This window comes from Rhinatrema bivittatum, chromosome 4, assembly GCF_901001135.1.
Source record: "Rhinatrema bivittatum chromosome 4, aRhiBiv1.1, whole genome shotgun sequence".
In the NCBI taxonomy this organism is placed as follows: Eukaryota; Metazoa; Chordata; class Amphibia; order Gymnophiona; family Rhinatrematidae; genus Rhinatrema; species Rhinatrema bivittatum.
Genome location: NC_042618.1, coordinates 161,629,480 through 161,652,593, shown reverse-complemented (window position 1 = coordinate 161,652,593; position 23,114 = coordinate 161,629,480). Strand labels below are relative to the sequence as shown.

Here is a 23,114-nt window from a genome sequence, read left to right as displayed (position 1 = left end):
GCCTCGATCTCTCTCCACCCTTTGGTTTTGAAGTTCATGAAAGGACTATGGCATTCTAAACCTCCAATGTCTTAGGATTTTAATGTAATCCAAGCTCTACTCACAAAACCTCCTTGCGATCCTCTTGAGTCGAAGTTTCTCACCTGGAAAGGGTAGTTTCATGTGGCCATCACTTCAACATGAAGAATAAGTGAATGATAAGCTCTGATTTTTTCATAGTTGCCATGCTTTCAGTTTTTTCAATATTGGGTGATGTTCACATTTCACATTCTTTAAGAACAAAGGCACACAAAGGAGAACAGGCTCGTCACTCCTTGGACTGTAAGAGAGACCTGGTGTATATCTCCCTAAAGAGTTGACTATCTGAGGAGTTCATGAGGCAACATATTCTTGCTGGAGCTCTTGAGCATGCTCAGTAACATCTTTGCTGAGCTCTGAGAGCTGGATCCCTGTTGGCATTGTCAAATGAATTCACCCGCTGTGATACCAATTCAAACCTCTTGTCTATGGAAATCCCTGTTTACAGGTAAGCAGACTTGCTTTCTCTGGGAGACCGTTGTGAGCTGGCTTTGTCAAATGCACCAGTTATCTGTGTGTCTCATCCTACTGTCCTTGGAGAGCACCTGTTAAATGTAAACAACTTTTTTTTATTTGTACAGCAAAGTCTCTTTTTACTCTGATAGTGTTGTGAAAGTACAGATGATTCGTATTGCAAGGTTAAGCAATTTTTTGAGGCCTTCATTAGAAAAAAGTTCAAAGCAGTAGAGCCAGAAATGATACTAGAATCATGAGAATTTGAGACTCTTGGAAATCAAGATGGCTACCGTGCTGTCCAGATTTCAGTCTTCCTTAAATTTCAGTGTTTTTCTCAAACAAGGCATTAGAAAATTTGCAAAATACCTGAAAAATCTAAAACAGAAGTATTTTTATTATTCTGCTTTGCAGTTGGTAAGACTTGCTCATAAGAAGTCATTCTCAATGCTGTGGTGAGTGGGACATTAGCCAGATAAAGTTAACGGACTAACTTTGTTCGAGATATTCAGCAGGTCTTAACTGGGTAAGTCTCCTGCTGAATATACTCAGCTAAGGATACCTATATAAAGTCAGCTGTGTAATTTTGCTGCTCACTAGATTTTTTAATATGGGGGGGGAATCCTACAGTGCCAATCTGATGCCAATTTCACCCCCCCCCCCACCCCCACAAATTCCCTACCTTAAAAAAAGAAAAAAGTTGGCCAAATTATAAGCTCTCAAAAGTGGTCCACTGGGCTGAATATTAGGTTTGTGCATTTGTTGGTTGATTCATTTAATGTATTTTGGCAGTTCGTGCATATCTCATGAATGGAGAGCATACATAGTTAACGGATAGTGCGGGATATTGCGGGGATATTACCCTTAATAGTATGTGCACATGTAGTTCAGCAACAGATGTACGTGTATACTATCCATTTGTGAGATACGACGTACTGCTGAAACAAATCAACCAACGAATGCACATCCCTACTGAATATTAAGGGCAATAGAGCTGATAGCTCCCAGCACATTAATATTGATATATTCACCATTCTGAGTGGAAACACCAATGATTGGTCTCTTTACCAACAGCTGTCAGTCATTTCAGAACAGAGTACCTAAAGTTAGCCAGATAAAGTTTCTCAGTTCTGAAAGGGGATTGGTCCCTTCACTGACACCTGTTGGTAAAGAGACCAATCCTTGATCCTTCCACCCGCAGTGGTGAATATATTGATACTAATCTGCAGGAAGCTGTCAGCAAGCAGGCTATTTTTGAGTGTTACAAAAATGGAAATTTAGCCAGCACCTTTTTGTAAGGTAAGGGATTAGTGTGTGGTGGGATCAACATGCTAGTTTGTTTGTTTTTTGTTTAAAGTTATCTAGCTAACTTTAGATCTGCTGTTTTTCTGACCAGAGTTAGCCAGATAAATTTACCCTGCCCCTGGAATGTCCCTGCCGTGCCTCCTTTTTTTATCTGGCTAAGTTTTAGCTGGGTAGTGACTTAACCAGCTAAGCCATTTAGTGGAGCAGGATATTTAAAACTCTGAGTTTGTCCGGCTACAATCCAAACTTAGCCAGACAAACCCTTTTGAATATTGACATCATAAAGAGTATTAATAAGTCATAATTCAGAGAGGCAATTGGGAATACCATGTTGCTAAAAATCTGTGGATGATAAGAATCTTAATCATTATTCTCTCAGCTAATACTTCTCCTCGGCCAGTATCCGGGATTGAACGTGAACGGAAAGTGAGTATGAGATTGCATCGTGGTGCCCCTGTCAATATCTCTTCATCTGATTTAACTGGTCGGCAAGATACTTCTCGCATGTCAACTTCACAGGTACAGGATGGGCATATTTTTATGAATACTGGGGGTGATTTGTTTAATTTCAGATTAGATAACTTTGTCACAGTTAAATACTTTAAGGTAAAAGTTCTTAATGCAAAATATAAATTTCCCTCTGGTAGTAGGGTAAGGGGAGCATGTACAATAAGAATAGTTTGCTGATTAATGCATTGAGAGAGTGGAAGAAAGCTATGCTTGAGAAAAGTGTCTAGAATGTGAGACATTTGACTAGCGGATCATATCTATGATTCCCTTAATGCTTTATTTTACTGCCAAACAGCTGAATGCATTTGAACAGAAAATCTTGTATATCTGCAGAAAACTCAAAATGAGCATGTCACATACTTACATATTGTAAGGAAAAGTTTTATTTGTGGGATCTACTCTGCAACATTATTTTGAGGTCATCTCTAGTATTAGAAGTGAGTTTTTGCCTACATAGCCCATCATGCTTGGCAATCAGCTGAGAATATTTGTAGACAGAGGGATGGGATCTTGCTACAACATTGCTAGAGCGGCCAGGAGTCAGGTTGGGATTATTGTAGTGACAGGAGTGAATTCAACCATGGAAACGGCCAGGGACTGGCACAAGGCTGGTAAGTTACCCATTCCCCTCCAGCTGATGAGAGGAGGAGACTGGTGACACCCTACGCCCCCTTGCTCATCTCCTCTCTCCCTTTATCCTCCTATCTCTTAATTTTACGATCAGCATGATGGGAGTATATTCCCCTCCACTTCCAGCTGCCTTATTTTACCCGCTGTCTTTCATATTGGAGTGGTGGGAGCCAGTCCCTATCATTTCAGACATATTTCCTCTCATTGCCTTTGTGCCAACTCTGCAATCTATTTTAAAATTAATTGGCCAGCAGTGATCATCACAGGAATCTTTAAGATGATTACAAAACCAGCAGGAAAACAGAGAAGAAAGGATCAGTGAGCATCGGTTACTGCTGCTCAGATGGGACGAGAATAGGGGGAGAGAGTGTAGTGGAGCAGGACAAGAGGAAAAGGGGATTAGGGAGAGATAATGAGAGAAGCAAGAGGGGAGTTGGTGATGGGGAGATGCAGGAGTGGTTTGGGATACAGGAGAAAGGGCAGGAAGTGAGGCAAAGGAGTTTGGACCAGGAGTGACGGGAGCCATTTTGTGGAAAAGGAAGAAAGGCAGGTCACTAGGAAGGAATAGCAGGAGCTTAGAGGTAACCTGAAGTAGGGAAGGAGATTGAGTGGAAGAAAGAGAGCAGAGGAGATGGTGGATTTGAAAAGTGTAAGGTGGGAATAATCGAACGCTGTGTGCCTGAGACAAACAAGTGGGAAGGGTGAGCGAGGTAAGGAAGATGAATAAACGAGGGGGTATTAGAGGGATGAAAGATAGAGAAGAGGAGCAGGCGGAGGGAGAAGACGGTTCCTGGTATGAGTCCATCAGATCATATATGACTGCATGTTGGTTCTGAGTCGACCCGGGAATGCATATAACTTCTACTCAAGGCAAGTCCTCAGAACCAGCATCAGGAAATATTTCTTCACGGAGAGGGTAGTGGATGCCTGGAATGCCCTCTCAGAAGAGGTGATGAAGGACGGAAATAGTAAATGAATTCCAAAGAGCTTGGAATAAGCACTGCGAATCCCTAGAGGCTAAAGATTGGAAATGAAGAAAAGGGTACATGGGAGTAACCTGCACGGAGCGGCAGGGGGTTGCTACTGCTAAGAGAAGGTGTGGGGTAACCTGCAAGGAGCGGCAGGGGGTTGCTACTGCTAACAGAAGGTGGGGGGTAACCTGCACGGAGCAGCAGGGGGTTGCTACTGCTAACAGAAGGTGTGGGGTAACCTGCACGGAGCGGCAGGGGGTTGCTACTGCTAACAGAAGGTGGGGGGTAACCTGCACGGAGCAGCAGGGGGTTGCTACTGCTAACAGAAGGTGTGGGGTAACCTGCACGGAGCAGCAATTACAACCATAAGCAGCTTGCTGGGCAGACTGGATGGCTCATTTGGTCTTCATCTGCTGTCATTACTGTGTTTACCCTGTCCAAAAATACTAGAACCAGGGGGGGATCCAGTTAAACTATATGTCAGCAGAAAATATTTGTTTAGTCAGTGGGTAGTTAAATTGTGGAATCTGCTGCCACAGAATATAGTGAGAGCAAGCAGCATTGCAGGTTTGAAAAAGGGTCTGGATGTGTTCCTAGATGACAAGGATGTAAACAAATATTCAAGACTGTGTGAGGTTTGGGTTACTACACAATTGTAGATCTACTGGGAGCCCTTAGATGAACTCTGGTTTGAGTTTGTTAGGTGTTATCAGAAACTCTGGGACCACACTCAGAAGTTGTAAGGTTTCTTCCCTACAACATCCTGTCTCTATTTCTTAGAGTAATTTTTATTTTGCATCGGAATCAAGAGAGACTTATTTGATTTATTTATTTGATTTATATTCCGCTTTTTTTCAGGCACTTTAAAGTGGAATACATTCAGGTACTGTAGGTATTTGTCAGGATTTGGTAATTTCTTTCTCAGTTTTTTATCGATTAGGTTTAATTGTGACTCCCTTTTACAATTTGTAAGCATAAAAGATCAATCAGTTATTAACTTGCACAGACTTTAACAATACACAAATCCTACTGGCTAACTAGCCACAAATTACATAGTTTCAATTCTCTGACCTTTGTAACATTGTTAGGAGTTAGTCTGTCTTCTTACTACACTGATATACAGTCAGTGTTTAAAGCAGGGTGCAGTCTTTGCTTTCTCTCTGGGCAAGGCTGTCTGTCTGTCTGCTGGTTAGGAACACAGGAACTTTGTGGCTCAGATGCAGGGATTTTATAGTCAGCAGCTGTAGGCTGGTTCCAGGAGATAAGACAGAAGTGTAACACCTTCTGTGTTGGAGTCTTCAGCTGGTGATTCCGTGTAGCGATCTCTAATCAGGAGACAGGAGTGCAGGAAGTTTCTGCTTGGATAACAGCAGTGGCAAGGCTGGTCCCAAAGGCATGTCCATTGGCTGGTTGGACCCCAAGATGCTTGCAGCTTTCTGATGATGGTAACTGCCTTGTTTTATTTAAAAGTTCTTACAGACTGCTTATACACAACCCCAAGCAGCATACAGATTTCACATTCACAGTCAAGAAAAACAAAAGCGTACAGAATCTTAAAAATCAATAAAAACAGGTGATCAGGCAAAAGTACTTGCATATTGATGAAGTCAAACTCAGCTTTTGGTTAGAAGATTCTCTTCTTCTTAGTTCAGCTTAGAATATGTGATTATATAGCCTTAGGAATGCTTAAGATAAGCAGCGTCCATTCCGTATCGAGTTCTTTGTTTCAGGCAAGTGTTTTGTTTCCATCATCTTGCTGATTTAGGATCCTCAGTGTAAGTCCCATGCTTTTTGAAATTCTGCTACCCAGTTGTCTACCAGCTCTGTACAGTTAAGAGACAGGCCCAAGAACCATAGTTTCCATCCATTGCCCTATAACAGGAGAGACCCCAGTTTCCATAGATCTTGGTCTCTAATAATTTTCAGATGTGGCTCAGATTGCATTTCTTTACAGTGGTAGTAGCATAAGTAGAAGTTGTGCACCTTGCTTGCTAATGGAGATTGCCTTGAGAGCCACTTTATGCGTACATGATGTTGCTGGTCTGTACTCGCTTATAGTTACAGAATGGAAAATAAAAGTTTAATTGGTCATTGCCCTTTAAAGAAATGAACTTCATTAGTCTGTAATACATTTGCTTCCTGTGGAATTGCGAACCATTCTTCCAGAAAGTGAGAGATCCTGTTTCTGTCTTGGATCGGATAGGATGGGCAATGCAGATCTGGTTATCAAGGGTCATAAAACTGGCCTGGTTTACAGTATAATCACAATAAGTATTCAAAAGTTAGACTTGCACATAATGAGCTGAGGAACAAGTTGATTTCTATATTACAGTTGCCATGAGGACCAGAATTGCACAGCCCTGCTATAAAAAGCTTCTTTGTGCTGGTGGTGTTCTACCTGCATCTTCTCAGTGGCCAGAGTAAATAGGTTTATTTCAGTTATTATTTTCCCATAATTATACAATGAATTGAATGAAATGCAAATACACTGAATAAACAAGAGCATTTCTGTTCATGTGTTAAATGCCTTGCCTTAGTTACTTGACAGTTTTGTTAATTAACAAAATTGTGATTTTTCTTTTCTAGTTAACCTTCTTAAGTTAACAAAGACATTACTAACAGGATTGCTTAAATCTTAATATGCATATGGCCTGTTTTGTAAAACATATACAATTAGGGATGTAAGGGTAAATAGGCATAGCCGTACTACACCTGGAGGATGGAAACCCTTTAGAAGGGTGCCCATGGGTCCAAAGCTTGGGTTTGGTGCTAAGCAGCAGAGCGAGTCTTCCTCAAGGAGCAAGGCATCTTTGGGCTCCCAGCATCATTTGTCAAGGTAGAAGTCATCCTTCCCTCTTGAATTCCTGTGAGCATGGGATGCCTTCCCTGCCTGTGATTCTGGTCTCCGGGTCTGTCACAGTACTGGGGTTGAGTATGGCGCAGAAATCTCTGGTGCCATCCTTTGCATCTAGCAAGGTGCGTAAATGGCAAGGGATCCAGCTTTGGGGCTGGCTCCCTAGGAGCCAAAATGGAAGAGGTCTGTGTAAGGCTCTGTGACACCACAGAAGGATGCATCTCCAGCACAGGTCCTTCATGGCAAGGAAGACCCCTTTGATGCTGAGTCATTTGTTTTACGCAGATGCGGGATTATCCAGGACTCTGTCTCTTTGGCACAGAGTTTGCACACTCCGTCTCGATGCAGTGAAGTGCACCACTGTCTGTGGAGCCAAAATGGGTCAGTTCAGTGTGCACTTTCAAGATTCCAGTAGTTGCTTTGTCGCAGAATGTGTTGTTGGCTCTGTCCATAGAGTGGTGCTTTGCTTAGCGGATGATGCTTCTGGGACGGAGTGCATCAGATCCGGAAGATTCTACACATTGGCTTCGGCTTCTGCTCTGCCAGCCCTTAGTGATGAGTCAGTTTGGATGTCAAAGGATGTTACTCCTTCAACTCTGGTGCAGAGAGTTCAACAGATGGCGCTCCAGCTTTCAGATTTGGTGAAAAACGTTTTTTTGCCTCCTTGAGTCCTGAGGATAGAAGAGGATGTTTAAAGCCTTTACTATTCAAGATGGAGGAATTCTTCCCACACTCTGATGCAGCTCCTTGTTCCAAGCTAGTACATTCCTCTGTTGGATTTGCCTGGTCATCCAGAGGATTCTCCTCATAAGTCCCTTCATGAATCAGTGGACTGTGATGTGGTATTTGTCCATTCTGAGCTCTTCCCAATTATCTTCCCTCAAAGGACATGGTTGACTGGTTCCTTTTCATTGGGAGCATGGCGAAGCATTCTTCCATTGTCAGAAGACGAAGAGGATACTCCAGGGATTCCATTGGATCCCTTTTCTGATCTACCTTGGTATATTTTCAAATGCACCCCCAGGGACAGACCCGAAGATGCTGGATGTATTTTGGAAGAATGTCTTTCGGGTTTCTATGTTGAGTGCCCAAACTGCTGCTCACCAGTTCTACATGGTGCAATATTTGCATGAGTAGGTTAGGAAATTAAAGCCTTTTGTAGCATCACCAAATACAGTTCATGCAGACCTCTGCCAAGCAGTGGGGGATATGAAACACACCAAATCCATTCTGTGTACAAAGCTTTTGTTACTACATCCAGAAGTTTTGCTGCTTCCATAGGGATCCGAAAACTCACAATGCCAGTGGTCTTGGAAGATGTGCCATACACAAGGGACAATTTGTTTAGTGACAGTGGCCCTGATTAAAGAGCATCAATTCATATTGCAGTCACTATCGGTTACATTAGACAACCAGCCAGCCACCGACAGATGGCAGTATTTCTCTTACAAGCACATGTTATTCCAGAGGCGTTCATTCCAGTATCATTGAGCTCCTTCTCCTCTCCAGAAATAGCTGCCAGCTCAAGGACTTTGGAGAGAAAGGCATCAGCCCAAGGCTCAGCAGCAACTATAGCATAAACTGTGCAGTAGTTTTTCACAGCCCTGGGACCAACCTCCTTACCACCTCTGGTGGGGAGGAGGACCCAATCCTTCCCATTGGAATGGCTTTGGATCACCAAGAACAGGTGGGTCCTCAAGATTGTGGAATATGACTTATGCTTTTCTTGCCCTCCTCCAACTAGATGAATGTCAGTCTATAGCTCTGACCCATCCCAGTATGCCCCACTGCAGTTGGAAGTGGAATCATTCTTTTGTCAGAAGGCAGCCATGCCTGTTCCTGCTTGGCAGTGTGACCAGTGATTCTATTCTTGGTATTTACTAATCAGGAGGTATGGCCTACACTGGACCTGCAAAGACTGAAGAAGCTGCTGGTTCAGGAGACATTTACGATGAACTTGCTGGAGACGATTCTCCCTCTGATTCAGCTGAGGGATTGGTTGTATGCATTAGACCCAAAGGATGCTTATGCACAAATTTGCATTTATCTCACCTATTGGAATTTTCTCAGGTTCATGGTGAAGGATGCCCACTAGCCTTTCAGCAGCTCTGAGGGTATTTACAAAATGCCTTGCAGTAATAGCACTGCTTCGTTGGCAAGGAATCTTTGTGTTCCCATACCTGCATGATTGGTTGTTGATGGGTCCATCTCCATCAGGAGTTCTGGAGTCCCTCCAAAGTCCATACAGCTCTTCCAGCCTGTTTCCTTGTCAATTTTTCCAAGTCAAATCTGAACCCATTCCAAAGGATTCAGTTCATATGAGCCTGGATAGGCTTGGTTCAGGGGAAAATGTTTCTCCCTGTAAAAAGAGCTACACAGCTGATTGGTCTAGTAAAGGTCCTCTTTCATTAAGACACAGTGCCAGCAGAGTCCTCCTTTGGCACCTTGAGGCAGTGGTGCATGTGATACCCCTGAGTTGGTTTCAAATGCGGGACCTTCAGTGGAGGCTGGATACCTATCAACCTTTATCCCACTCAGTTTTGGTGACAACCAGGATGAGATCTTTTCTAATGGTGTATGAGTCCAGAAGTGTGTGAAGTAAGTTTCTCCCACTGCATCAAGTGTGCGTCTACCAGAGGCATATACTGTATATTGTGGACCCAAGGTTTATGGTCCCCAGCAGAGATTCTCATGAAAATAAACTTTCTGGAGTCGCAGGCCATTTGTTATGCACTACGAGCATTCTCTCATTTCCTGTCTGGAAAAAGAATGTTAATCCAGATGGAAAACTAGCTGGCCATGTTCTATGTAAACAAGCCCATTGTTAGGAAGCCATCCGAATCTAGTCATGGGCAAGTCATCCTAATACCCATCTTCAGGTGACTTACCTTCTGAGATTCCATTAGAGAATTGCCTGAACACAGTGTTAATCCCCACAAGTGGTCCTTGGCTTAAGGAATTGCAACAATTTGTTCAGTCATTGGGGTAACCAGTGATATACCTGTTTGCCTTGGAGGTCAACAACAAGGTCAAAAAGTTAAGCTCCATGCATCTGCACGGCTTCAGATCAGCTCCTAATTCTTTTCTGTTAGATTGGAATGTCTGTCTGCTGTATGAGTACACTCCATTTCCTCTGATTTGTCAGGATTGTTCAAAAGGGCCTTTGAAACAAAAAGAGGATGATCCTTATTGAACCAGCCCGGCCACAGCAGGTGTAGTTTCTTCTGCACTCCTCTCAAAGGAGTGGAGGATGTGCTGATCTTGGCTAGAAAGCCTCAGCGAGAAGATGTTATAGTTTCAAGTGGAGGAGATATTTGTCTTTGTTTGGGATCGGGCTTCTGAGAGACTTGCTTCAGTAATCTAGTTTTACCTTGTCCTCAGCAATTAGCATCTCTTCAGTCAAGTTTTGTTTTTTTTTTGCACCATTGTGGGGTATCACCAGCAGGTGGAAGGAACTCCAATCTTTCTTCACCCTGTAGTATCCAGTTCATGAAGGGATTGTGGCATTCCAAACCTCTGGTCCCTAAAACTCTAGTCCATGGGACCTCTGCTTCTGAAACCTGCTTTCGAACTGCTCAAGTCAGTGAACTTGAAGTTTCTCACCTAGAAAATATTATTCCGCATGGCTGTCATTTTGGTGTAGAGTGAATGAGTGGTTCTATGGACAGATCTCAAGTTTCTCTCGAAAGTGCATATCATAGTAATCATCTATTATGCCGCTTACATTCTTTCCAAAATCTCATGTGCACAGAGGAACGCAGGCACTTCGCTTCTTGGACTGTAAAAGAGCCTTTAGTGTATTAACTCACAAGGACTCATCTTCATTGTCGAAACTTCTCAGCTGTTCGTGTCTTTTGATCCCAATAGAATGGGAAGAGCAGTTGCCAAACAAACTCTGTCCAATAGGCTAGCAGATTGTATGGTGCACTGTTATGTACTGTTTGGCTTACAAATTGTCAAAGCTCAACAAGTGAGAGGCATAGTGACACCAGTGGCTTATCTCAGGGCCACTCCTATTGAAAACATTTGCAAAGCTTGGTTGTCTCTTCACACCTTCATGACCTACTACTATCTGGGCAACATGGTCTGAGGAGACAGTAACTTTGCACAAGCAGTTCTGCTCAGCCTGTTCTCCCAATAATCCACTCTCCACTAGTGGGGCTAAGTTGCTTTTCAGTAGTGCTTCCACAGTGCAACCCTCAGCTTTGGACTCCCCAGGCATAAATGCTAATTCAGCCTGTTTGTTGATGGAGAAGGCTACCTGTATTATCCATAGCAAGATGAATTCACCATTCTTATTATTCGCCCTTCTCCCTGGAGAGTCGACTATCTCGCTAAAGTTTAAACTCTGGAAGTGATTGAGGGACTCCTGAGGCAATGCACTCGCAGGGGAACTCCTGAGCATGCTCAGTAAAGCTGTTACTGAGCAATGACAGAGGGTTTGTGTCTGCATCATTGGATGATGTCATCCAGGCATATTGGCTAATTGATCCTGCTGTCTCTGAAGAACCCTGTTTATAGATAGCAAACGTGCTGTCTTGCCAACAATATCCGGCTGAATGTTTTCTAGTGTTTTTTTTCTGCCATTTCTAATTAGAATATTTCAAGTATCTGCATGTTCAGAGGGATATCATTCTAGTTCTTTATTTGTAACGCTTGACCTAGTACATTATAGGATTAGCGGTTCTTTTTTATGAGAAGATTCCTGGATGTTAGGAATTTGGGAATCAAAAAAGACAAACAAAATATTTTGCCAGCAGAATCACTTTTGGCTATAACACTTAATTTTATTACCTGGATTTATATACTGTCTTTTTGAATATGTAATTCACTCATTAAGTTATAGCATATTAGAAAAATGTTTATAAACAGGTCATTTGTAGCATTGCATTTCAAGGGATTAAACGGGTTTGAATAATAGCAGGATCTCAATATAACCTAATCAAGTTAAATTAATAAATAAAGCGGTGTGTCTTGTGGCCTATTTCTAAATAATCTGCAGTCATGACTAAGCTCTAATTAACACACGTTTGCTAGTGATTAGCTCAAAATAATAGTACTATCAAAAACTAAGGATTGTAGCAATCTGCTTAAGGCATTCAGGAGATGATGCCAGACTTTCATAGATAGTTTCGAGTTTAGCAATTAAAGGCTTGAAAAAATAGCCAGGCTTTGTTTCCTGAAATGAAAGTAACCCTGTATTTATTGGAATTCTTCTAGGAGGAAGTTCTATAAAGCAGGTGCTGCTCCTGTGTAAGCTCTTTTCCAGGTGTCTATTCTTTTGATTTCTTTTATCAACAGAATAGTAATGGAAACTCCAAGTTATGATCTTAGAGATCTGGAAGGCGTGTATGTCTTTTGCTCAAGTAGAGCCTTGAATGTTAGTGTAAGAGTTGTATGAATTTCTTACTGTATGCTATTGATAGCCAGTGTAGTTTGAGTAGGACTGGTGTGATGCAGTTGTGCAGTTTGCATCCTTTATCAGTGGTGCTGCTGACTTCTGTATTATCTGGAGTTTTCTCAGCATTCAGACAGGTTAATCCACACCTGTGGATTATGCACATCTCCCAGCAGATGGAGACGGAGCAAAGCTGATGTCATGGTATATATACTTAACTCAAGGATCTTACATTGAATTAAGTACTGTGACTGTGTTCTTTTGAATGGATATTTTATTAGGGTTATTTTGACGTCTAGATTATTTGACCATAATAGCTTATTAGTCTGTTTTGCACTGAGTCTCCTGTGGCAGTATGGAACATTTTAAGACATAATATACAAAAAATTCTAAAAATAGTTTAAATATAAAATAAAGTAATGTGACCATTCCATGGTGGGTCTGATTGACATACAGACTCTTTCCATATTGGTCCTACAAAACTACAAAATGTATTACATTTAATTAATATTGGTGTGGCCAATTGTATTGATATAAAGAGTTACCAGCAAACCATTTTTGATATTTTGTATATATACCCCTGCACCAGCTTCAGCCCGCCAGTATTCTTCTCCAGCAGATGGTGGACGTGCATCTCTCTACTGCAGCTTACTTAAAAAAAAAATAGATATTAATAATATATAGAAAATGAAAGAGAAAAGAAGGAAATTGATTCACCCTACTCTCCTTAAGGTCCCTCCCTCAGTCGAGTTTTCCTGAGGTGATATCTGCAGATCCTTCCCTCAAATGAGTGCCTCGGTCTGGTAGCTGGTTTTCCTGCATAGACCTAGCTGTAAATAAATAAATAAAAAAAAAAAGCTAGGTGGCTAGCAGGTGCAGAAAGTTGAGTTGCGGCAGTGAAGGCCTTTGCCCTCTTTCCCCCCCCCACAGCCGGAGACAGACTCTGTAGTCGGCCAGGTCAGGCTGAGTTCAGGTAAGGAAAATAAAAAGTAATGGTTTTCCATCCCCTTCTGGTCTCTGAACCTCGGTGCACTGATCCGATGTCCTTTCCTGCCTCCAAGGAAGCTTGGGGGAGTTGTGGCAGCTTGGCGGGTTGAGCAGCCTTTTTGGCTAGGTCCTGCTCTCAGGCTTTGCTTAGTGTCGCGTGGTAGGCTGCGACAGTGTTCGCGCATTTTTCTGCACACAAGTCTGCCACGAGACACTGTCCGATGTCTGCTCGTGCTTGCGCGCCCTGGAGTGGGCGCTGAGCAGTTGGGTGCTCGGGGTGGGCGCTCAGGGGAGCCATCTACATGGACCTAGTGTTGTGCGCTTATAATTTTTGGCTGCTTATTGGACAGGCCTGGTTTTTGGCCACCTTGTCCAAGCTCGCTTGGCAGGCACGCAGCTGGGCACACAATAATCAGACACGTTGTGTGCTGCTAGCGGCCGTTTATTTTGTGCTGTTTGTCCATTCTTGAACAGCTGCAAGGCATGTGCTTAGCTTATTTATAGCTGTTGATGGATCCGGGTCTGTTGGTAACATAAGCTGGACATCATCCACAAAAGGAAGCCTATGGTTCTGTGAGCTGTAGTCACATGCCTCTAATTTTTGTGTTTTACAATCGGAGGCTCATCATGGTGCTTGTAACCTGTTTCTGTTGTAAAATGCGAACTATTTTCATTATTACTAAAAAGCATATGTTTGTCATTAAGCTGCTTATAGATATATGTGTAATGCTGAAAATAGAGCATTTGAAGAAAAATAGGAGTAATTTAGAGAGATGTTTTCTTACAATGACTGCACAGCTCTGTGGATGAATAGACCACATTGTGAGTGATCTATTAAATTATAGGAAATATCCGAGAAAATTTGAGATTGCTACCTTAGCCTCATTAACTGTAGGAAAATTGTTCTTTTAGTATCATGTCACTGTACCCCCAGGAGTGTTTCTAGCCCCCATAATAACTTTAGGACAGTTCATCCACTTGCATTCAGATTTGTGCTCAGACAGCAGAGCACCCAGTGGCTACTGTCTCACATTCGTTGTGTGCCCTCAGCGCCCCCAACACTTAGAATCCCTTCTTGGTGTTTTCTGTAAGGAAATGGGCCAGTTTGGTTCAGTTTAAATCTCAGGGAGATCAGAGTACATTGTGATATCTATGAGCATTTTTAAAGCTACACTGTACATCAGCTGACTTGTATTACTTTTTTTTTTTTCTTATAAGGAAGTGTCTCTAACGTTTAATAATGCTCTTATGACAGAGACATTCACATAACATTGTCATAGCCATATCTGGGAACCATTTAGTTCTGCTCACTAGGAGCTTAGCACAGATTGGTGGCAGGGTTTTGACCTCTCCTTTCTCCACCCTTCCTCCACACCACTCCCGCAGATAAGTTATCCCGAATTCTCTATCTCCCCTCTCTGTTGCTCTCCCTCTAGCTCTTGTTCTCTTCCCCCCCCCTCCCCTCATCCCCCTCTGCTGGTCCTGTAGAGCAGGTGCTTCTGAGCAGCTTTTACTGCTGGTGCTGGCGAGTGAGTCAGTCAGCAGCAAGAGGAGGGGAAAGCGGCAGTAAGCTGTGAAGCTTTCCTCCCCGTTCCTTCTCTGGAGCCAGCAGCACTGCTCTGGTCCTGGTGACTGCCATGGAGAGAGGGAGGGGGAGGGGAGTTTTTTGGAAACCATGACAGCACACTGAAGTCTGGGGCACCTGGAGATTTGAGCTGTCTCCGGAACCCTGGTATTTTAAATAAAATCCTAGAGGCTTCAGCTATGATCATTAGTACATACAGAGACCTGTGCCAGAGAAGGTGGTTAGGTACCCTAAAATGTTCACGTTTTTGTTTTTCTTTTAGTTGAGTATTTGTCATGAAATCCTTGCTTTGATCTGGAGCAATCTCCTCCTTTGCTTCTTGCACATGGCAGGAAATAGCATTGGCTAATCTAGCAGAACTGCAGGAAATGTATACATTTTAGGGGTCATAGAAGTATTACTGTCAAATTTCAAGCCGTTTCTGTCATGTTAGAGCCAGCAATTTGTTTTGGATAAATGAGCTCTAGCAAGGGAGTACGGTGATCACTGGACGAGTAGCAGGGGGGGTAGAGACTAGTATTTATTGGGGTATGCATGTAATTTCTTTGTTTGAAATACTAAAATTAGTTTTGAATCAGTAGCACTGCACTGAGCACGTGCACTATTCTCAAATGTACTGTTGGAATAAAATACTGAGATTGGAAATATGTAGTAGACAGTGTGTGCTGATCCTCTGAGGGCTATGAAGATAATTTGTTAGAGAAACATTTGTTCCTTTCCTGTTGGGCACCTTCTAAATTCTGTCAGTGTATTTGTTAGAATTGTCCGCCCTTTCTTATGTTGAGAACGAAGCACGTCGGGAATCGGGACTCTCCGGAAAAGTGATGTAATGCTACGTGTTGGACTCTTAAGTCACTTTGCCATGTTGGAGAGTCACTCTGTTACAAACGGCTGTCTTTTCCCCCCACTCAGAATAGCATTCCTTTCGAAGCCCAGGGCAAGTAGCTGCTCGTCACGTTCTCGTTTGAAGGCAGAACTTGGGTGAGTGTAACACCAGTCCCATTACTGAGTTTTGGGTGAGAGATCACAAAATGGAAACCTTTGATCTCCAGGCTAAGAACTGTAATTGTAATTTCAGTTTGGGAAACCAGTACCCAGCGGGAGTTACAGTACACGATCGATAGCTGAATATAATACAAAAAAAAGGCAGAAGAGGCAGTTGGCCGTTTCTCATCCGGCCGTCATTATTTCCCGAGCTTGCCGCTCAGCCTCACTATAGAACCCCAAGATGAGAGGAGGGGCGGAGGATAATCGGAGCCACAGTACCCGCAGAGGGGCCTTAAAGTTTCCCGTTATGGGAAGAACATTTTCATCAACTGTTCATCTATCGTTGATCCCTTTTTTTTTTTTTTCTGCATTATACCCTTTTACACTAGGGCTTTAAGTGATACGGTTTTATTATGTTTTTCTCGGTAGCTTTAAGTAGAAGCCGTGAACTTCCTCGGCTACTGAAAAATTAGAGAAACCAATCAGGCTTTTAGAAGTTTTTTTCAAGTTGAATAATTGGCATATAGATCACAGAATAAGCAAATAAGGGATAAGTAATCTGGAGCTGTTGATCATTCCGTTCTTTGTTCACATCATCCAGCAACCATTGAAAGCAGACCAGGAACATTTAAATCCGGAGTCTCCTTTCAAACAACCCCATGCCATGGAGGACGCAAGCAGCTTTTCTATCCTCGGCAGGGCTGTGTAAAGATATTGCTCCATTTTGCCTTTCTCAGAAGCACAAGTTAAACTGAATGTGAAATAATATAGATTTTCCAAGGAGGGAGCTTAAAGCAGTGGGCTGGAGATCAGATGCAGTTTCAGAGCCATTGCTTTCCCTGCAGAGATGGGCCTTTTGTAAAACAGCCTACCTACCCTATAATGCGGGTAAACTTACATATGTATGTGTTTTCTAAGTTTTTACCTGGAGGCATTTCTGGGGGAGCGCTTTGATCCTATGTACATACTTAAGGATTTTCAAGCAAATGGGCCAGATTTTATAACATGAGCGCTGTGTCGGCGCGCGTGTTATAAAATCCAGGGTCGGCGGGGGGGGGGGGGGTGCACAATTGTGCAACCCGCACGCGCCGAGCAGCTTGCCTTCCGCCCCCCACCCCCGCACCTTCCCCTCCCTTCCCCTATCTAACCCGCCCCCCAGCCCTAACTAAACCCCCCCGACCTTTATTGAAGAAGTTACGCCTGCCTCTTCATCCCCCGGCCCGGTGGCTGTTCCAGAGGCCTTGATCCTGCCCCCAGAACGCCCCCGGGCCGGTGTCCCGCCCACTGAACGCCCATTTTTCAAGCCCCGGGACTTACGCGCGTCCCGGGGCTTGCGCGCGCCGCCGAGCCTATGCAAGATAGGCTCGGCGCGCGCAGGGGGAGGCAGGGGTAGGTTTTCGAGGGTTGCGCGCGTATCTTACGTGCGCAACCCTTTGAAAATCTACCCCAATGTGCATAAGTTAACAGCTGTAATTATGTGTGGGTAGTTTTGGTGAGAGAATTTTCCTTTTTGAAATTGGTGCAAATTATGCACATGTTTGATTTAAAATGCCTGTGCTTTTAGAAAATATATTTATTTATTACATTCAGCAAATGCCACTATTAACAAGGCTAGAAAAAAAAGACATCCATTCAAAATGCCATGCAAATAATAAATAATCAAAAATTCAATTGCAATCCAAACCTGACCAACATAAATAGCATCCAGAACCTCCTTAATATCTTCCATTCCTGTTTGTAGAGCTAAATTGAGCAAAGATTTGGAACAGTAAAGGAAACCTCGTTGTGACACTTACACTGTTTAGACTGAAAAGGTATCAAAACCTTGCTTGCCCTGGTGCTACTCGAGGTACAATTAAAGTAAGGAGTGAAGCCGTACTCTGCTGTTGCAACGTTTGATTTACATAAGCTTATTACACTCAAAAATTTAAATGTAACGAACGATTGCTGTTTGTAGATTAAATACTGGTGCAGTCAAATTCATCCTATTAAATAATACCTACAGCTTAATGTCCTCCATAAAGGGATACCACTGAGTAAAATCAGAAGATGTTTTTAGCCTATGATTTGATTGTTGCTGATTGGTTGTGTTAGTCGTGGCATTTTTAACTTTTTCACCAATAAAGCCTTTAAAAGCAGTATTGCACTGTGACCTGACATGTTGGTTGTGGGGATGGCCTTTTCTTGTTTTTGTTTTATAGAACCCTAATGGTGACATTTGAACCATTGACTCTTGGGTGTGCACGGTGATGATTTTCTGCCAGGTCACTGATCTGTAGTTTTTTTTTAACTTGCTTCCTTTTCCTCATTGAGGAAAAAGTGGAAGGTGGAGGCTGCCACCGGTTTCAACCTTGTACTTTTTCTTAAATGACCACTGGGTATGCACAGTATTGATTTGCTGCAGGGAATGTTTATAGTCTGCAAGTAAAATGTACATGCAGCCATGGTGATAGACACACAGCACCTGGGAAAAACTTTCTTTTAGCACTTCCTGGTGGCTGATTGCCAGGAAAACTGTCTGTCAGCATTTCTACCAGTCTTTCAGAAGCAACCGATAGTAATGACGGTTTATATGTAACTGGACAAGATGAATCTGATGGTGTCGCTTGCAAATCTTGATCACTTTTAAGCATTGTGGATGTAATTTTCAAAGGGTGCAAAGTCTGTGGGTTCTTGCCTGCAGATTTTACACCAGTGTTCAAAGCAAAATTATCCCTGGGGAAAACCACTCAAACACATTTACACCTGCTAACGTGCGAGGACAGTTTTCCTAGCAGAATTAACGCTCATAGTCTTTAAAATGAAAACCTGTGCATGTATGTCCCGGTCCCACGCAGACCCTGCCTCTCGGAATGCATGTCAGCTGTTCGCATGAAGTTACGCGCACACAGAGGGTGCATGTGGGTTCTACCTCTGCAGGGTAGCACACCACTCCTTTGAAAATGAGCCTCTGTCTTCTCTGCTGCTACCCACCGTTGTGCGTGCTTGGCAGATTCTGCAAGCTCGTGTGTGCATGGAGGTCAATTTTCAAAGGGATCTTCCTGGGTGAAAAGCGTTTTCCCCCAGGTGAATTTCCCCGCTGCAGATTTCCCATCCTGGGTGCAGTTAAAAGTACCCGAGGAGTTCCATAAGGCGCCTGCTTTTACCCGCATTCAAGTGGACGAGGCGTCCACTTGGGGAGAAACTCTTAAGCATAGCTTTATTCAGAAAAGGTATGCACAGAAAAAAAAAAAGGAGGTGCAAGTCTCTGTTGGGACTGTTTTCTTAGGCAGTTTTCAAAAATTGGTGCAAAAGTGCGCAGGTAGAAAGTACCCAATCGCAATTTGAAAATTTGCTACCACTATATATAAGATGATTTGGAATTGAATTTTTAGGCTTTGCACCTCAGTCACTGCCAGTTACGTTCCAGACAAGTTGAGAGAACCAGTGATTTGGCTATTTCTGATTAATATGTACACTGGAAAACCAGATGAGCCACCTGCAAATATATTGCAAAGAAGACACTGTGAAGGTCAGCATTACCACTGCTAGGGCATGTCATACAGTTTTGGTCAATTTGTTGCACTGTGGTATTTGAAACCTATGGACAAATCATTTTCCTAAGTCTTGCTCTCCTAAGTACGGAGTTCTATATTGGTTTTTTTTTTATTTCATTATTCAAAACGTAGCCAAAAAAATGAAAATGTTCCAGGTTCTGACAAATTTACAGTTATCCAACAGAGCAAAACAACAGAAAAAATATCAATACTTCTAATTGCAGATGCTGTAGTCTTAAACATGATCTCCTAATGGCTGAGATCGAATGCCATTGTATCTGAGTTCCATTGAAGACTTCTTTTTTGTTCCCAGGCAGGGCTTTGGAACATCTGACATTTTTGTTGCATTACAGTGTCAATTCTAATTGGTTAAAAATGATCACATGACTGTAAATATAGTGAATGTATTAGAGAATGGGGGCAAGCATACACAAAGTATATATACAACGCAGACCAAACTCCTGCCACATAAGACGATCGGCCTAGGAGTGGGAATTTGGATATTATGTCAAGATCTTTACCAAGTGAGCAAGGATTCCACTGAAGCAAGCTTAGCAGCTGAAACCTGGACGGGTCGAGACTCATTGTTTTGTTTAATTTCTCCTTTCAAAGGCAGAGGATTTGAAATTACAATGAAAATCAACTATAAATTTTTTTGTGTTTTTACTTTTTTGCATGTGGGTAGGATAACTTAATTTTTTGGAAACTGGAACCATTGCATTTTTGATGTTCATAAAATTTTGAACAGTTACAAGCAAAAAGAAAAAAAATTCAAAAAAAAGAATTAGTGCTTGGGAAAGCAATGATTATAAAAACCATTTCTCCACAGGTTTCAAATACTGCAATCAAGTAATTGTACAAAAAAGTATGAGCATTCCCTGCTATATTAATGCTTATGTTCACTGACATTTAGGCAGTTAGTATCTTTTGTTTATAATATATTTTTGTTCAGTAAATGTTTGTTTCATATTACAATGTTATTCTTTCTAGGATATCTTGTAAAATTCAGAGGGAGTGTTTCATTTCCTAGATCAGATAACCTCTGTACTCGTCACGCAAGATGTTTCTTTTGCTTTGAATTCTCTACAGTGAAATTCATTTCTTCTTGTTGCATGCTTCTCATTTCCCTAATAGTGCTGCAGTATTAGATAATAACTTTGTGTTAACTGAACAGCAGGAATAAGGAATTTGGTGTATTTTTCTTGCTGATGGCCTTTGTGCTAGGCTATGGAGAATGGGGATGCCCTGTAGGAAAGCTGAAGTTAAACTAGAGCCATGTATGTTGGGAGATTGCAAGATCTTGTACTGATACTAATCTGTTCTTTGGCATGCAGATCCCTGGTCAGCTGACATCCAGTGGGCTTCAGTCTGCCGCACACCGATGAAAACCATTTTGCCATGGAGAGCAGTAATGCATGACTGATCTACTGTGTTTGCCAATGGCTTTACTAGGAAAAATACCCCTGAACTAGAACAGAACCAATGCAGATGGAGCTCTCCATGTCCTTTAGAAAAGATGCAAAGGAAAATGGACAATCTCAAACAGCTGTCATCGCAGGAAGCTCTAACCAGGAACTTTGATACCGTTAAGTGAACTCTCGGAGCAAGACTGGGAAAAGGAGAGACTGTTTACACAGTTAACCACCAAACACAGAATAGCCATTTTAGTTCTCCTTCCACAAGATGTAGATTTTACCCCTTTTTATTATTCTACTGTAATTATAACTCTTGATTGGTTGAAAAGTTTTTTGTATCATTTTGCTATTCTACTAGTTCCGGTGTCTAAGAATTGCTTTTATTGTTCAATTAAAAATACATAATTTGAGAACTCTTGAAGTAGAGGGTGACTTGAAATTTCCAGTGAAATGTTTAGGCAGCTTGCTTTAGTTTGTATAAAAACACTCCTTAGCTTGTTCATCTGAACATGTGCCCTTACTTTTCTTAATCTAATGGAAATATTTTTTTCATTTGGTTGATTTCAGCATTTTTGTTTCACATTATTAGCCAAATTTTCCATCCAGTACAGAGGCTATTTTGAATTTAAGTGTCAAAAGCAGCCTATACTGGTGCTTGTAGCCTTGCAAAGTAGGAAGTGCAAATAAACTAGTCCTTATCCTACTGGTCTAAAGAAAGTAAGGGATGGAGGATGGGAATTAAAAGATAAAAGGCTTGCTCACAATCTGGCTTTTTTTGTTGTTGTTGTAGTATTTCAGAATGGAAAGGAGGTGTGTTTTAGGTGAGATGGAGAGGTTATGTATTAAAGCATTTCCCTTTGTTGTGTCCATTTATTCGAAATATTAAAGTTTAATAAAAATTATAAAAGACTATCAAGATAAATAGCTACACAAAACCAGCCAGTAACAACTGAAGCTGTGAGGTATGAAGTCTGTAAAGCTTATATGAATCATATGTCCTTCGAACCATCTTTATTCCTTTATAGGCAGCTGTTTTGTCCCTTGCATACATATAAACTAAAATCATAATAAAAACCTACTAATAAGTACTTAAACAATTTGTATGACCAGTAGAACATATTTCCTGATACCCCTCATTGGAATTACTCATTTTATAACTATGAACCCCTTCCAATATAATCAGAGCCAAAGTCCTTGGAAATAGCTCTACCTTTGCTACTGCTTTATATCTACCTTTTCCCCCCCCAGGCTATCTGCCCACCATCTTGAGGCAGAAGGACCAGTTTCCCTTTTCCAAGACCCTGCAGTTTTCTTCTGTGCTAGTATTGGAGTAATGTGAATAAACTTAACTTGTAATTTTGTAAAATGACTTCCTTTTACTAGCTGCAGAATGGAAGTTGCAATAGATCACTAAAATTATTTATTGATTTAGCTCAAGTTCAGTTATGTTCAGGTACAATAATATTTCCCTGGCCCTAGAGGCTTTACAATCTATGTGTGTACATGAGCTAATGGTGAAATGACTCACATAAGGTCACAAGAAGCATCGGCAGGATTTGAGCCCTGGCTTCCCTAGTTCTCAGTAGGGGAACCAGTAGGCAACCCCTCTGGGTTGTGTGAAGGCAGCAGTGAAAGAGTGCTGCATGAGGGATAGGATTTACCAACCAAGGGAAGAGTTTCCCAAATTGATACTTTACTCAACAGCTGACATCAGTGGCATAGAATCTTTCCTGTGCCTTCTCTGCTTTACTTGCAATAATTTTTTTGTTTTGTTGTTTATTCACTTCTGCTGGAAAAGACTCAACTCATTCACCATTTTTCCACATCACCACTTTTTATGTAAGTCAGTTGGCTCCAAAAAGTTTAGTTTTGGCCAGCAAATTATATGTATAAATGTTCCAGTGTCATTTTTGCACTTGTTACAGCTGTTATTAGGTCATCCTTTCAGAAATATAATACACTCTATGTAGAAAATCATAATAAATCAGCATGTGGCTGATAGCTGTTACTGACTTTGTTTATTGATTTCCAAGTCTTTGTATTGGTTGGTCTATCTGTGTCTTGTTCCCAGCAGGTTTGTTTTTCTCATTCTTCAACAATCTCAGGCAAACAGTTTGAAATCCTCAGTTGCCACTGTTAAATGATTGAGCATAGGGGCCATACGGAGTCCCCTCTTGCTAAAAAAATAAAATAAAATGTATAGGATACTTTATATTAGATTCACTAGCACTTGCAAGGGGCATCATCGAATGATTTTAACATGTAGCTGTGCAGGAGTTACCAGCACCATTCAAACTGTAAAATGGCTGGAACAGTGCCAGGTGATTAGGCAGTAGTTAAGGGGAATGCTGCTCACTATAAGGTGAATTTTAAAAGCCCGACATGTAGATTAATTAGGGAATGCA

General features: G+C 41.9%; 1 protein-coding gene across 4 annotated transcripts in view; it reads left to right on the top strand.

The window, feature by feature from the left end:
• CSNK1D (casein kinase 1 delta) overlaps nucleotides 1-22,717 on the top strand; it is a 101,295-nt gene extending 78,578 nt beyond the window's left edge. Inside the window, exons 8-10 of one of the 4 annotated variants that reach the window (XM_029599040.1) lie at nucleotides 2,216-2,262; nucleotides 15,684-15,752; nucleotides 20,629-22,717. In XM_029599040.1, coding sequence (XP_029454900.1) covers nucleotides 2,216-2,262; nucleotides 15,684-15,716 — 80 coding nt within the window. In that variant the 3' untranslated portion in view covers nucleotides 15,717-15,752; nucleotides 20,629-22,717. Of the gene's footprint in view, nucleotides 1-2,215; nucleotides 2,356-15,683; nucleotides 15,753-20,628 lie in introns of all 4 variants that reach the window. The other 3 variants (XM_029599038.1, XM_029599039.1, XM_029599036.1) reach the window with 3 other exon arrangements.
• The last annotated feature ends 397 nt before the right edge of the window (nucleotides 22,718-23,114 follow it).